The sequence below is a fragment of the Perca fluviatilis genome, chromosome 13, assembly GCF_010015445.1.
Source record: "Perca fluviatilis chromosome 13, GENO_Pfluv_1.0, whole genome shotgun sequence".
NCBI classification, from domain to species: domain Eukaryota; kingdom Metazoa; phylum Chordata; class Actinopteri; order Perciformes; family Percidae; genus Perca; species Perca fluviatilis.
The window spans coordinates 6,754,496-6,770,287 of record NC_053124.1 but is presented as its reverse complement, the minus strand read 5'-3'; the positions used below and the strand labels follow the sequence as shown (position 1 = coordinate 6,770,287).

At 44.5% G+C, this 15,792-nt stretch overlaps 1 protein-coding gene across 6 annotated transcripts in view; it reads right to left on the bottom strand.

Annotated features, from left to right (window-relative positions):
* Window positions 1-15,792, bottom strand: part of hivep3a (HIVEP zinc finger 3a) — a 56,828-nt gene that overhangs the window by 13,487 nt on the left and 27,549 nt on the right. For 3 of the 6 annotated variants that reach the window (XM_039820647.1, XM_039820644.1, XM_039820645.1), the window contains exons 2-5: window positions 4,725-8,957; window positions 2,961-3,151; window positions 271-440; window positions 110-184 (exon numbers count right to left, since the gene is read on the bottom strand). In XM_039820647.1, the coding sequence (XP_039676581.1) occupies window positions 110-184; window positions 271-440; window positions 2,961-3,151; window positions 4,725-8,576 (4,288 nt within the window). In that variant the 5' untranslated portion in view covers window positions 8,577-8,957. Of the gene's footprint in view, window positions 1-109; window positions 185-270; window positions 441-2,960; window positions 3,152-4,724; window positions 8,958-13,020; window positions 13,270-15,792 lie in introns of those variants that run through there. The other 3 variants (XR_005641247.1, XM_039820643.1, XM_039820646.1) reach the window with 2 other exon arrangements.

Sequence of the window (15,792 nt, the reverse complement as noted above, 5' to 3'; positions counted from 1 at the left end):
ACATTCAGTGACCATGTTTTTAAAAAGTGTTTTAGAATCAAAAGTGCAGTGGCAGAAAACACTTTTTTAGTAGATCAGTACATAAAAAAAACCGAACAACATAGCATACCTTCATCGTTGCCATCTGGGTAACAACAGGTTTCTTTTCCACGTGCCTCCGATCTCAGGTGTTTGACGAGGCTTCCTGTAAAACACAAAAGGCAGGCTGAGCTCATAATGGACGCACAGTGAACACAGATAATACAAAAACAATCAAAATCCTTTCCTTACCTTTGGCTTTGAGAGAAAGGTTACAGTGTTTGCAGTAAGATGGGGGGGATTCTGTGATGCGATGGGTGCACTTTTGCAGCACACTGGTATTCTTAAGGTGGAACCCACAGTCCTTACATTGGCACTCCCCTCCACCTCCACCATGCATGACACCATACTTCTCATTTGATCTGCAGGTGTGAAGAGAGCAAGAGGTTTAAGCTGCGTTCAGACGCCCCCCTCCCACAAAAAAAAAGGGCTCTGGTAATTTGATGCAGGGTTGTGCGGCGTTGGCAGCGTACAGGACTCTCACACCGCCTCAAAACGAAATGACAAATTCGATTGCCGGGTACATGATTGGCCACCGCAGCGTGACGTCGGCATGCATTTCTTCGCAAGTTGAGTCAGTCTCAACTCTTCGGCGCAGGCCGCTGAGAGTTTTTTCGTTTCCCGCCTGAACGCACTACCCCCATTCAAAATAAATGGACAGACTTGCGTTTTCGCCGCGCTGTCTGATGGTGACGCAGGCGGTGTGAATGCTCCTCAGAGCTTTTCCCTGTCTATTGATGCTGCTCCTTTCAGGATAAGAGTCACAATCAATATGAGCGTAAGTGGAGCTGACAGACAGGCTGCAGGCCCTTTAGCACCTGGAAGCAGCTTTTTAGTGCCTGTATTTATCCAGGGTGTAAGTGCGCTATCTGTTTGGCCTTAACTACACAGTGAGCTCACACTGTGGCAGCTGGGCCCGGGGTCCACCCCTCCGTGTGCACTGAGGGTCCCTCAGCGAGGCACCCACTTTAGCTTCAACAGAGCAGCTTTCATAAGCCAAAACCAGACCCCCCCCTCCCCCTCCTCCCACTGCCTTATAACCCCATCACAGCTCACACCACCACCTAGTCCAAACAAGGGGGAGCCTACGATGTGGCCCAAGGTCCGGGGGTTTGCTGCAGCCAGCCAATAAAAGCAGGCCAGAGAGGGAAGGAAACCCTGGCCCAGACCAGCTGCTGCTCCAAATAAGCATGAAAAAAAAACAAAAAAAACGCAGAAAATGAAAACATTCCTACGACAAACAATCGTTCTGATTATAATCGGCTGTTTTTTCTTCTATTTCCACTGCAGGCTTCACGGCTGGATAAACTCGCCAGGTATCATAAACGCTGGCTTTTACGGTCATGAAAAACTTTCAAGTTAATGAAAGAGAAAACACTTTGCAGGGACACTGTACTCCTACACTGTAAAGCGGCTATGTTCATCGGCTTTTCACAGAACACCACAGCCAGGATTTGAGTCTAGTTGCCCTTGCCTTCCCAAAAACAAAAACGGCAATGCTGGACTACCTCCGTTTGGTCTTTCTGTCCCTCAGACAGACTGGACAGACAGAGAAGGAGAAAGCGAGCAGGCGTGAAGATGACTCACTCTTTTAGGATGGCTGTGATGAACGTCAACATGAGTCACAACAGGGATTTGTTCACAGACACACTCCCAAACCAAAAAAAGAGACACACAGATGGCACCTCCCTGCACTCGCCTGCATAGCCTCAGTGTTTATTTCTGATGGGTATCAGAAGTACTGAGCGAGTCTGGTTTAACCTCTCCGCAAATTAATTTAAGACATGTGTGCGCACTTCAATTGAGACAATAAATCAAAGAACGGTGTGTCCAAATAAATTTACACCTTACATGTTTGCATACTGCATTTTACTTTAGAGTCAGTCATCGCTGTTTGTTAAAAGATTCCTTTTTCTGACTATATTTTCATCATTTACATTTCAATATCATGAAAAAAATATATATAAATAAAAATAAAAAAAATCACATTTGCTTGAACAACAAACTCAAGTCAAGTGACAATATATAGTGTGTCCTGAACAAAGAGTCCATTATTTTCCAAATCGGGACACCTCGGGCAGAGTTAGTTTTACCTCGTTGGTCCATTGCAGTGAGAGTTATTATCTGGTAATACAGCATTAAGCAGAAGTATGGTTGCTATGGTTACTCGCAAAGAAACCATTTAATATGCTGCATTTCCAACTGATTCAGAACAGTGGTTAAACTGTGTGTCGAATGTTAGTTCGAGGTGGCAATGGCATTAAAAAATTAAGACTTTGTGCCCATTAATAGTAAGATACATCAGAAGGTATTCCATCCAATTACATGTAAGAAATGATAACAGTGGGATCCTGGAGTTTGATTTTACTACATATAAACACCTACAGTAGCCTAATGAACTTTGGTTTATTCGTCATTGAAGTGGTCTGTCTCTGCCCAATCCCATTCAGTATGTCAGGCTCCCTTTCGTGACTAATGCTACGTACTTACATGTACAGTACGTACTGTATATTTTCTACTCGTTCCTTTGGTGTCAGTGTAAGAGAATATAACATGCTGCCGCAACGTGTGAATGACCATGATGATTGGTGTAAATTAATCTCTACAGGCGCAAAGGAAGCTAGGTGGTTTCCTGGCTTCGGCCACTCAACAGATGGGCTCTGTTGGTGCAGACAGCCAACCGATGGCCTCACCAACACAGTGGACAGACCGTTTCCACAACATACCACAATATGTGACGCAAGGCCTCAAAACTGTAAGTAATGAGGGATGTAACACTGTAAATACAGTGTGACAGTATGCCACCAGTAAACTTGGACGTTATAAGCTAATGTTCTCACGCATCTTACACAGTGCTGAGCTGTTCACAAGTTCGTACTCACACTCTCTCAGAGATCCAAACTTCGGGAGGTTGTTTATTTCTGGAGCATGAATGTATTTCCTCCTCCTCCTCGTTCTTTTCCTCTTCCTCCTCCGCCGCCTCCTCTTTTCTGTTTGACCTGTCCTCATCTGCTGACTGCTGTCCCTTGTTCGTTCCCTGGTTGTCTCTGCAGTACGACTGGCTGTTGTAGACCTACACCCGAAAGAGACATGGGCAAATTCACCAACTCTGCTCCAGCATGCCCAGGGAGAAAAAAATTGGGAAGTCTCATTGAATGTGTTTGATAGCATTTGTTATAGCACACTTTAATTTTTCTTTTCCTTTGGGTGTCGTTTTTGTAAAGCTTTTTATACTCATGTCATCAACATAAATTTAGTGTTGGCAAAGTGAGCATAAAGTTAGCAAAATATCTTTCTTGCCTTTTTGGTGATTCGAATCCCAGATGCAATCTTGCAATGCTAACCCATACTTTGCTGCACCTCCTATACTCAGTACACCAAAGGAAAAAAGCAAAGAGGCTCACTATGCTAACCTAACAAAAATATTAACAATGCCAGGGAGTCCCCTGGATCAATTTACCCTAAATTTGGGGTCTACAGCAAAGATCATTAACCGGTGGTCCGGTGATCCCTAGGGGGTCCTTAAGGCAGTTACACACCAACCAGACGGCCAACCTTCGGCAGAAAAGCCAGTCGGACTGATCAGTCTCCCAGAGTTGGTCCAAAAAGTGCCTTGGAACACACCGAAGAGACGAGACGTAATACGTCTCCCTAACAGCAGGCTGCGCTAATCTGTATTGTTGCCCAAAAAATTAAAACCGGCAGCTGATTGGACGAACGCGTCACATGGGTTTGTTTTCTCCGGAAATTCAAAGCCAGTCTGTCATGGCGGCTTGTTCAGAATACGATCTCATATTGTACTAAAATAGTTCACTGAAACATGTTTGTGAAAACATTTTAAGCGAAAAATGGGCCATGCAGTTGCTGAATCGGTCTTCATTTCAGATCAACGAAGGTCAGTTTAAAAGATTTTCGTCAGATTTTGAGAGGCTCTAGTCATGCTCATTCCGCTCGCCATTTCCGGGTGAGTCCTGACTGCCCTGCCTCCGAGTGAACATTATGAAATGAACGCCGACAGCCCCACAGACGGACGACGGCACGTCACTGATCTTGCCAAACTTCCCAACGGCCGATTATCGGGTTAGTGTGTCAGCACCATTAGTTACTGCAGGGGGGCCACCAAATTATTGTACATTTTTTGAAAGTTTTGAAAAAATGTAAGTGTCTTAACATGCACTGTGCCACATGTGCCATATGTTTAACATTAAAACATGATTTATAAAATCATGCCACTATTATTATTTTAATAGCTCAGTATTATATGCACTAAAAAAGAAAGGCTTTAGGCAGCCCATACGTTATTGTAGGCCCAGTTTAATATACAACTTAATTTTATTCAATATATGTAGTATGGGGTCCGTGATCCGTTTAAGGTGTCCTTGGCTTAAAAAACATTGAAGACCCTTGGTCTAGAGGATTCCTTAACTTTGGGCACCAACCATCTAAATGTTATACGTATCTTTGATTAAAATGTGAATCCCTCCTTAATGCATGTCACCTACCTCTCAGACTTCCGTGCCCTGCATTTTGATCGATCTACTGAATGTGCAATTCTAAGAAAAGTCTCTTGTGGTGGTCGATTTTTTACACGGTGCTCTCTTACAGATTTACAGACAATTGTAATCAGTGGTTAGTGTTGTAATTACCTCAGTGGAGCATTGTCTTTTGCTGTCCTCTTGCTCCATTGACTCCGTTGTCCTGACTGACATGGGGGATATGGTGTAGATGGATGGACTGAGCCTCTGCTTGCAGTGCAGCAGAGAGAGAGCCGTCTTGCTGGAGAGGCCAGGTGGGTTGGGGTCATAGCCGCTAGTGGACCACGATGAATACACTGAGGGCTTCTGTTCATCCAGAGCAGACGGGTTTGGTTTAATGTAGTTCAAATAGCACCAGCTATTACAGGTGCTGGACAGCAGACTGGGGTATGATGGTCCACCATGTGCGATGGGAGAACAAACACTGGACAGACATGTCTGATTCTCTCTTTTTACTTCCTGATTGCACGTGTCCACTGATGCCTTGTCAACACACCCCACCTCCCCCTCCTCTTCTTCTTCTTCTTCTTCTTCTTTCACTCGTTTCTGCTGCTGCTGTGACTCAGTGGAGAGCTCCATGCTGTTTGATGGGGAAAGCATGCGCTTATTGCCCCCTGAGCCTGATGTCCTCAGACCATCGCCAGACCACAACTGAACGTCTGGACTTATGTTCCTATGGTTTCTGTATTCAGCTGTTGAGATACCTATATTGTGCGAAACGGCATCAACCGCCTCCTGGGGCCCGGGGGACGTGGACTGAGAAAACGTGGTGTATATGGCGCATGCTAGGGTGAGGGTGTCTGTTTGGAGACGCACTGCTACTGCAGGAGATGTGATGGGCCTCAGTAACTCCAGACTGGGAGTGATGTGAGGGACGGAGCGCTGGATGTGGGAGGGACTTACTCGGACCGCCTCTGAATAATCACCGTGTAGTACAGGAATCTCTAGCTTCAGGCCTGTAGACATGGGGAGGTAGCGAGCTCTAGCTGCCCCTGATGGTCCATGTGTAGGATAGGGCTGGGGCGCTTGAGGAGGAGGCTGCTCTGTATGGATGTGTGAGGCCTCTTCTTTTACAGGATCTACAGATGGGAGTTCTGTGCTGCCCGCTAACTGAATATTTTGACTGAGTTTCCACTGAGAGAAGATCTCTTTGCATTGCAATCTCACTGGATTACGTAAGACTGCGTCACCTGATGAAGGAGATGTAGGGGACCTGCTGCAGTACACAGAAGTTAGGCTTGCTTGACGGGATGTGGTGGAGCTGACATGTTCCGGACTACGGCTCGCTACGGTACACTGCTCCTCCTCATCTGGATCTCTGATAGCAGTGTGTCTCATAAGGAGACACTTTCTTCTTTCCCTCCAGCCAACTGCAGAGCGCTCAGGGGACAGACAACTGTAGTCAAAAGACTTACTGCGGCTCTCAGCCATTAGGACGCTCGGCTGTGGGTCATGGGGCGCCTGCTCAGATGCAGAGCGCCTCATCTCTCGATGCTGATGCACCCCAGGCACCGTCAACATGTGAGGAGCTCTTGATCTCCTCAGCGGAGTTGATCCTGCCATCTCCATGTCTGGTCTATTTGACTCTTCAAAGGACGTGGAACGGCTGGATGCATAGGATGCACTGCTGTCCTGACTAGGGCTGTGGGGCAGGGATAGAGAGTCAAAACTGGATTCCCCGGAGGACTGTGCGGCCTCGGCTAAACGTAAGCGCTTCTTCTTTGGAGGAAGCTTTTCAATGGGGAGCTGGGCCAGAGAGGGGCTTCTCTGCGGCCACTGAAATTCATCAGGTTTCTCTGAATGTTTTGCTGTGGTGGTCGGCTTTTTTGAGGTTGCTGTGCTCATGTTGGAATCCTCTGTGACCAGTATTTCTGGAACCCGCACACTGTGTTGGCGGACCAGACTTCGAGTTGTCAGTGTTCTCGACTGTTGGGATGGTTTCTGAGGCACCGGTTGATAGTCTTCATGAGGTGGAGAGTTTATTGTCGCCTCAGTGCCTTGATTCTCATTGCACAAAGATTCTTGTTTTTCAAATGAACTGGTGTGTTGAATTACTGAACAGGTTTGTAGCGCAAGTCTTCTGGGGCCCTCGTAAGCTACACTGCTTTCATCTTTACACTGTCCTGATAAGAGGGCCGGGGAGGGTAATGAAGGCGAAGAGGGATCATCGAATTCCAAACTCTCTTCTTTCCTTCTCTTGCGCATTGCTGAAGCTCCTGCTCTGACTGCATGATTAATTAGCTGCGAGCACCCCGTTTGACTAACTACCACCTCATTTCTGGGATGATGTGCTAAGCACAGGCTTTGCTTGTGTTTCTTATAACCTTCCCAATCGTTGCATCCAGTGCCACAGGCCTCACACTCGTATGGCTGCGGTGGGCTTTGCGTGTGGTCAGGCACAGTGTCAGGGTAAAGTGAATGAGAGCCCTCGTGTTCCTCTTTTGTAATTTCGGCACCAAGTGGGATTTCAATAGCTGGCTGCCGTCTTAGCATCCCATAACGACGGGATGCTTGCGTTTCGGAAGGTCGTCGTTCATCAAAGGACTGACTTAAGCGGAACTTACTGAGGCCACCGCTGGAGGCGTCAAATGAACTAGCTGCAGATGGCATCGAGTGACTTCTCACCAATGGGGCGGTGGATGTTTGGCCAGCTGGCTGCTCCACATTTAGGGATGGATGATGAAACTTTTCACATGGAACTCCCATGGTGATGGAGCCACTGTTAATATAGCCCAGATCTCCAGCTTTAGGGCTGTGAATCAGTGTTTCTTTCACAGATGAACTCTTCTGAGAATCTGAACTATTCTTCCTGGAGAGTGAGAATCTCCTTGGTTTTACACTGTCAATTTTACTGGTGTCTACCACTGCCTCGTTGATAGTGATGAGTTTGGTGATATGGTCAATGACCTGCTTCTTGGGGACTGTGAATGGGATGCTTTTGTCCTCCTGACCAGAGGGCAGCTGGTTATGGTGCCGAGACATCCTCTGCAGGTGTCCAAGACGTCCATATTTGCCGAGGATGATTTCTGCATAGCTTTTGGCACTTGTGTTCGGGGGGCTGTCCTGTGTCTGCTCAGTGCTTTCAGAGCGAGAGAAATAGCCTGATTCTGTACTGCCTTTACTCCCTAAACTTAGAGATGAGGTCTTTTCGTCAGATGAGTCTAGAGGGCCACGTTTTCCTCTACTTAGACGCAAGGCCAGTCTCTTCTTCACCGCGTAGGAGTCATCGTTTCCTTTAGTGCAATCTTTGGCCCTGTCTGTTTCATGACTCTTGATCGAGGCTTCACTGCCTCGTCTTTCTGTAAGGGAAGATGCTGATGATAGCTGTCTGGTTTCATCTTCTGACTCAGTGACTTGCTCCTCTAAAGATCTCGGCTCGCCAAGCGTCAGCCCTGCCTTCACCTTGTGGGTGTGTGATTTGCGGTGTTTGTACAAGTTACTCTTGGTCTTAAAAGAGAAGCCACACGGGGCACAGGGATAGGGTCTCTCACCTGTGTGGGAGCGAATGTGTTTCTGTAGGACACTAGGCTTTGCACATGCCCGGCCACAGTAAGTGCATACGTATTTGCCTGGTCTCTGAGGCTTACGCTCGCGTTTCTGTTTTGGGGTGCCCTCCTGGGTTTCAGGTTTAGACTGGGTGGGTCCACCCGCTGAGGAACATGGGACTCCTGGTGACAAACTAGAAACTGCGGTTGCTGTTGTTGCCTCATGTTTGTGTTCCAGTGCTGCATCTGAGTCAAGGCTCTGCCGCTGGTGCCGGAGACGTTTACGTTCAGGATGCGGTCTCCTGGACTGTCTGGGTTGCTGTAGTGTGCCATGGGACTTCGGGGAGCCAGTTCGCTGTTGCCGACGGGGCTGAGAGGGAGACTTGGGCTGCGGGCCTCGGTGAGGAGACTCTGGTTGACAAGGTTCTTGACCTCCGGACTGCTCCCCAGTCGTCAGGCGACTATGCAAGGCCTCCATAAAACGGAAGGACAGTTCCAGGTAGACACGTGGGATGCGTCTGCCTGTGCCAGGCTACAGAGATCAAGCTATATCATTAACTGGATAATGGGTTTAATGGGACTGAATTCGATCAAATTTTACCACTTCAGTTGACTTCATAATTTCCCCTTGTTTTGCTTAAACTTTAGTGCTTGACAGCAGAACGATGCCATCAAAAGTAGAACAGCGGCATCAAAGAATGCAGCCGTGATATGTCAGGTGCGGTGGAGGAAGCCCTCTGCCATGCTGACCTAAAGTATCCCATCATGAAGCACTCAGCCACAGCCTCGCTGCCACACAGTGTGTCGCTCACTCGACTCAGCTGGATATATGGTTCTTCTGTCTTGTCAACATAAAGATCTGTGAAGACAAACAACTCATTATATTAAACAGTGCACACATTTTAACTTGTATGACACAGATAACCCTCACACCCTCCGCTTCCCAAATATAGATATTTATATTCCATGAGTTACATAACCACTATATGCGTCATAACATTCAGCTTACGCTTTCCTGCGGCTGCTGAATACTTTTAAATTAGAAACGGTTGAATGGTACATCATGTTTTTGTATAAAAATATATCGGCATGCAGCAAATAAAAATGATGATTCTGCTAACATTCCTAGGTAGACGCACCATGTCCAATGAATGTGACAGGAACATTTCAATAACATAATCTGATATTGTCATGGTCTTCAGTGGTATCTAATCAACCATGCATTACTTATTTCAAAACTGTGGAGCACAATATTTTTCTGTCCGACAGCCTTCCATATCCCACCTACTCCAGTAAAATGAGTCAATGCTGCAAGACAGAGCAGCAAAAACATGCCTACTGAAGAGTTTGTCGTTTTTAGAATGAAATACAAGATCTTCCTGGTTGAGGAGGGAGTTACTCATATTAACAAAAACAATCTTTTTGGGGTTTTAATGAAATCGCCTTGCATGAAGTTGTCTTTGCGTAATTAATTACACCGGGATTAACTAAGGGACTGTGGCATTGTGTCTCAACATGCTCTAATTAATGCTGCATGTTTGACATGTTGTGACGTCCAGTATCAGACCTCGCTTCCCTTCAAAAAGGATGATCATCAGACAATGCTACAGTACAGTACTGCCACAGTAGAGCACATGTGGATGGCTGCTTCATACGGATAATTTTATAATACTTCAAAAAAGCCAAACCACATGAAGGTGAGGGGTGGCTGTTCGCTGTGAATGCATGCACAAGGTAACTCAGTAGAGATACTGAAGAGAACTCCCAATGTTTTTTTGTGCCAGCATACTGAAACAGTAAACAAGGCATCCCACGCAATGACCAGCTGGTTTCTACACCCACGTTGTTATGGGAGACGACAGAACTGCTGGATTGTATCCAAATTACTGATAACAGGTTGTTAACCATCTTTGGGTTTAAATTGTGGAAAGACTATACATGCCAGTATTGGATAAATATTAAACCAACATTACTTTTCTTTATAACAAAAAAAAAAAACCTGTATAAAAAAGGTATAATACAGTATATCTGTACTTTGCAAAAGATCATCGGATGTCATAGGCCTAAATCTCTTGCCGTAAGTGCTAAATGTTGGTCAGACAGGTAGTGTAACTGAGTAAGAGCTTTTGAAGGAGAGTCAGAGACTCTTATTAAAAAATGAGGCCTCAGAGTTCAGACTGTGAGATGTTCAGAGCCCCCGCACACTCTGTATGAGGGTGACAATGACTGGAGTGAAATAATTTACATTTTAGATGGACCACTTGCCGTTCAGAACTGGCACCTAAAACAAAGTGACATTTTTAAAGTCATGCAATGCATCTGCTCATTTACACTTGTTCTGGAGTTAGGCTAACTAAGACTGCTGATTTGCTTCCTCATGGTGCAAATGAACCTAGCAGGCAGTTTTTTTTCCTTCAACCCTTCTCTCCACACTTCCCCGTCCTTGGCTCTCAGCCTCTGTTATTCTCTCTAGGTGAACTGTCGCGAGGCGCTGCTAGAAAACACATGTCTGGGGTGTAATGTTCTCAGTGTTTAAATCAGCGGATGTTTGTTAGGGCAAATTACTTGTTGTAACCCTGTATAAAACAGATCCTCGTAATCAAGAACTGGTTAAAACGGAGCAGAGACCAGTCTTCTTCTGGCCTCAAAAGACAAACAGGACTTGTTTCTGAAATTAAACCCTAGCTTCAGCCTCAGCCTCACCTTTTTAAGAACATTATCAACCTCAGGTTTAAAAGAAAGGCAGTCATCCAGACTAAATAATGAGATATCTATAACAGCAAACAACTAACTTCTTTCCCTGAGCAGTAATAATATCCCAAAGTATTAAAAACTGCTTCTTCACAGCATTTGAGAACTGCATTACCTCAGTGTTATCGGAGTCTGAATAATATTAAAGACAGCCTGCAGTTTGGCCACAGCCTCCTTACAGAAGGAACCAGTACAAAATATCACAGTATCATCAGCATAAAAATAAGGTCCGGTACCATCCACAATCATTAAGCCTTTTGCGGTACTCTATCTAATTTCCAGCAGGGGGTGACCCCACTTGCTGCAGAAACATTAGGATTGTATAGATGTTTATGGGTAAATTAACCTACTTCTAACTTGATTTATAAACTCGGAAAACATTTTCCTAATAAGTTTACTGCCCTAAATCGCTACTTTCAAGTCTTCTTGAATACAGCATGATGTTCATTTTGTAAATTATGGTCAGTGCTGCTACGTCCATTATTTTAGTTTATGCTATAGAGCCTATAGTGAAAAAGGTGATTGGTTCTCTTAAGGCATCAGGCAGTGATATGAGCAATGTGTACAATATAAATATATATATATATGGTAATAGTGCACATCCCAATCGGTACGGGCTACTGGAGTATATAATGACAGAAAATAAAAGTATTTTTCTGATGTATTTGCAGTGTGGGCATACAGTTCCAATCTGCAGAGTGAGCTTAAAATCTGCAGGTACTGAAACACATCACCTCGAGTTGAGTCAAAAAAAAAAAAAAAAAAAAAAAAAAAAAAAAAAAAAAACTGTATTATGAATTTGTAAAATGCTGCATCCATTCACACGCCACACAGAAAGAGAAGATTGTATAAATGGCTTTTTAAAAATGTTGTCAATTTCCTCCTCTCACACTAATGGGCACCCAGCGGTGGTTCCTATGGTAACGGCCCAAAACCATGTGGTAGCAGATGGAAGGAGAGCTGGAGGGCTAAATTTATCTTCTAGCATCCTCACTGACTACAGAGAGAGGGAGAGAGGGAGGCAGGCGGAGGTGCCTACCTCCTCGAAGCTACGGCTTTTTTGGAGAGAAAATCAATACTTGGGGAGTCTTAAATTTGTAGTACGCTGATACTCCATTCTTTAAGGAGGAACCAGAAAGTGAAAATGCATACATGGGGATGACAAAGAACAGGGTCTCCATTAAAAACTAAGCTATAAACATCCTAAACAAATGTAACCAAATAAACAATTAAAACCCTTATTTTGTTCCTCTTAAGGTTTAACTTAAAAGGGTAACATTTTAAGTAAAAAATTTGCAAAAAACATAGCAGATTAAATATGTATATTGGCTTGAATATAAAAAAGGTACTTAGTAAGTCATTTCTAAATTTAGGATGCAACTAAAACAATGACATTCAAAGCCTCCTGATGTTGAGGCAAAAAGTAGGAAATTTCACCGACAATTTCATGATGAAACACAATGAAAACCCCTAACCCTGAATGCTAATTTGTTTTCACCGTCATCCTAAATCTCCATCCAGCGCAGACTCATCTGAACTAAGCAACAAATGCTCTCATCTGTTGTTGTGTTTCCACCACAATGTCAGCTGAGCATGAGCATTGCCCTCGAGTCAGAAAGCGTAGCTTCATCAGCAGCCTGATAGCGGCGCTCTCCAGGGACAGAGGAGAGCCCTCGGGGAGTCAGTGCACGCACAGCCATTCCTCTGTATGTATGTGTGTGCGTGCCTCGGGAGTGCTCCCCTAGTCCGCAAGGGGTGACATGCCAAGCATAGGAGGTTGGATGCAGAACACAGGGAGCTCATTCACTCCCAGTCTGAGCTGTGAGCGCGGGCGCGCACACACACACACACACACACACACACACACACACACACACACACACACACACACACACACACACACACACACACACACACACACACACACACACACACACACACACACACACACACACATAATTCTGATCATTTCAAATATCTGAGTATGATGTAGCAGCCTTTTGCAATAACAAAGACCTGAATGGAGACAATTCCCCAGTCCTCACATCATGTCACTCACATCCCCTCACACACACACACACACACACACACACAACACACACACACATTCAAAATCCCTGCAGATGACAGAAAAGATATCAATGGCTTTTTGGTTGTTTTGTTTTTTTTACCTGGTAGCAGGTGGTGTTGTCCTCCGATTGTGAATGACTGGAAACGAGGAGAGCAGAGAGAGAGAGAGAGAGAGAGAGAGAGAGAGAGAGAGAGAGAGAGAGAGAGAGAGAGAGAGAGAGAGAGAGAGAGAAGGAGTTGAAAGGAAGGAGAGAGAGAGTGAAAGGATGAATGAAAGTGACGGTGAAGAGAGATGGGTAATCGAGTCTCCGCTCTACGTGCACTGGGCTGACAAACAGGTAGCGGAGTATATTATGCGTATGAATGAGGAGGAGGGGACACTCTCTTCCTGTCTATCTCCACCTCTTTCATACACCCCTTCCTTAGTGTCTCTCTTTCAGGTCAAAGTGAAGTAGCAGTTCCTTATTTGGAAGTTGACGTAAGCTTGTGTTTCTCTTGGCAGCCGTGTCGGGCTGCACAGCTGGCAAAGCAGTGAGAGGTAAGAGGGGCAGGGTGAGAGGGACAGGGTTTTAATTTGACCGGGAAAAGTGGGTGGAGGGGGTTACTTCATTTTTTTATTTTTTTTATTTTTTTAAAGACAGTTTCCCCATTCAGGTCTCATTTTCCATCATAGGTGGAGAGCTATTGCTGCTGCATTCTGAGGAAACCCTGGAAAACTTGAAAACATATAAGGACCCGCATGAAAAAAAAAAAAAAAAAGGCACAGGGATCCAGTTTTAAAGAGCAGCTCTGGAGAATGTCCACACACACCACAGCACGCCGTTCATGCTCCTTCCAGGGGTCCGGCTGAAACGAGTCCAGGCAGCTCTGACATCACTCTGCTCTCTTTTATGCCATGGGTCCCCCTCGCCGCACCCCCCCTTCCCCTCCCGCCAACTGACTTTTTTTTCAGCGGGCTGAAAGCTTGCAGACATGTGGAGCATTGAGGGAATACCAGCCGGCGGGATGAAGGCAGGCGGTCAGCCGCTCATCTGGAAAAGGGGGAAGCTGAGAGGGGAATGGAAGAGAGCCCAGGGTGTCCATCCTGCACCGGGCAACAGAGAGTCCTTGTGAGAGGGGCTCCAAATTTAAAAAATGGAATGTGAAGGCCAGCTCTGATACAGTGCTGACATTTCTGGATTAAGGCTGCCGATAGTCAAGTTTGATTTTATTAAAGCATTTAAAAACAGCATTTAGACCAATACCTGAGCCTAAAAGTAGGGCTGGGCGATATGGAGATAATCAAATATCACGATATTTTTGACCAAATACCTCGATATCGATGTTGACTATTGGTGCTTTCACAAAATATCTTCCCACTTAGATTTTACATAAATAATCATCAGTAATGTTGATGTAATGACTAAGTGGGTAAAGGCAAATAATATAACAGTTACAACAGTCTGGTAAGTTCAGAAAATGACATCACTTTACTGGAATGCAGCCTTTAAAACCAGGAAAACACAACACTTATGTCATATCACGATATTACGACCATATCTAGTCTCATATCACGATATCGATATAATATCAATATATTGCCCAGCTCTACCTAAAAGTCATGTAAAGCTGCTCCTTTATGCCAACATCAGTTTATACCACGTGACTGTGGCTTCCGAAGCTTCAAAAGTCACTGGTGCCTTGGAATCTGCTACAATCAGTTTGACTGTTTGTAAAGTTTTGCTGCTGAACTATATTACTTTGCTAAATACATAGATTCATAACTGAGAAATATGGCGATGAATACTAAAGCCATAATCATACGTTTGAGAATATTTGGTAACACTTTACTTGAAGGTATCGACATAATCGTGACATGACACTGTCATGAACGTGTTATAAACGTTTTTGTCATGACAAGTTGACATTGTTTGGGTTGTCTTGATTATGACAAGTTGACGTTAATCAAAGTGACATTATCAGAAGTTGTCTTGGTCATGACAAGTTGACATTAAATTAGTTTGGGATGTCTTTGTCATGACAACTTGACATAATATCATCCTGTTTAATGTCAAGTTGACTTAATAAAGGACACTCCAAAGAAATTTAATGTCAACTTGTCCTGACCAAGACAACTTCTGATAATGTCACTTTGATTAATGTCAACTTGTCATAATCAAGACAACCCAAGGGTGTCAACTTGTCATGATAAAAACCAAATGACACTTAACGACAGAAGTCATAAACCTTTATGACTCGTTTATAACGTTTATGACACGTTCATGACAGTGTCATGTCACGATTATGTCGATACCTTCAAGTAAAGTGTTACCGAACATTTCCACACAATACCAAGTAAAAAGGTAATCGTATGAATAAGCTAATTTACTGAATATCATTCTCCAATCATATCACACTGCAATTAAAATGAACTCTTCCATAAATATCAACCGTGAAGTTAAAACACGTCAGCCTACGGTGACACTGAGCCTAAACGACACCAATAGGTAGGTACATTAGGGTTTGGGGTCAGCAAAAAGGTGTATGCTTTGCATTCATTCATTCGTTTACTGCAACATATTGCACAATACCATCTACATTTAATGCAGCACTTCTGATCAAAAGTCTAACAGATTTAATAATAGCATGCTATTGAAATCTAAGAGGTTGTAGTGCTTCAGCCCGTCTTGAAGGACTGCTATATGTTTGACAAGCCAGCAGATGTCACTGTGTTTGCTGCTGTTTGAAGCCCCAAAGCTTCACATATTTTTCAGCACAAAGCTTCATGAGGCTTCATTCGCCCATCACTACACCCAATACAAAATGCTTTTCCACCCACCCAATTTTACAAAGACAATCTGGCAACTGACTGGGGAAAAGGGTCTGGTGCAGGG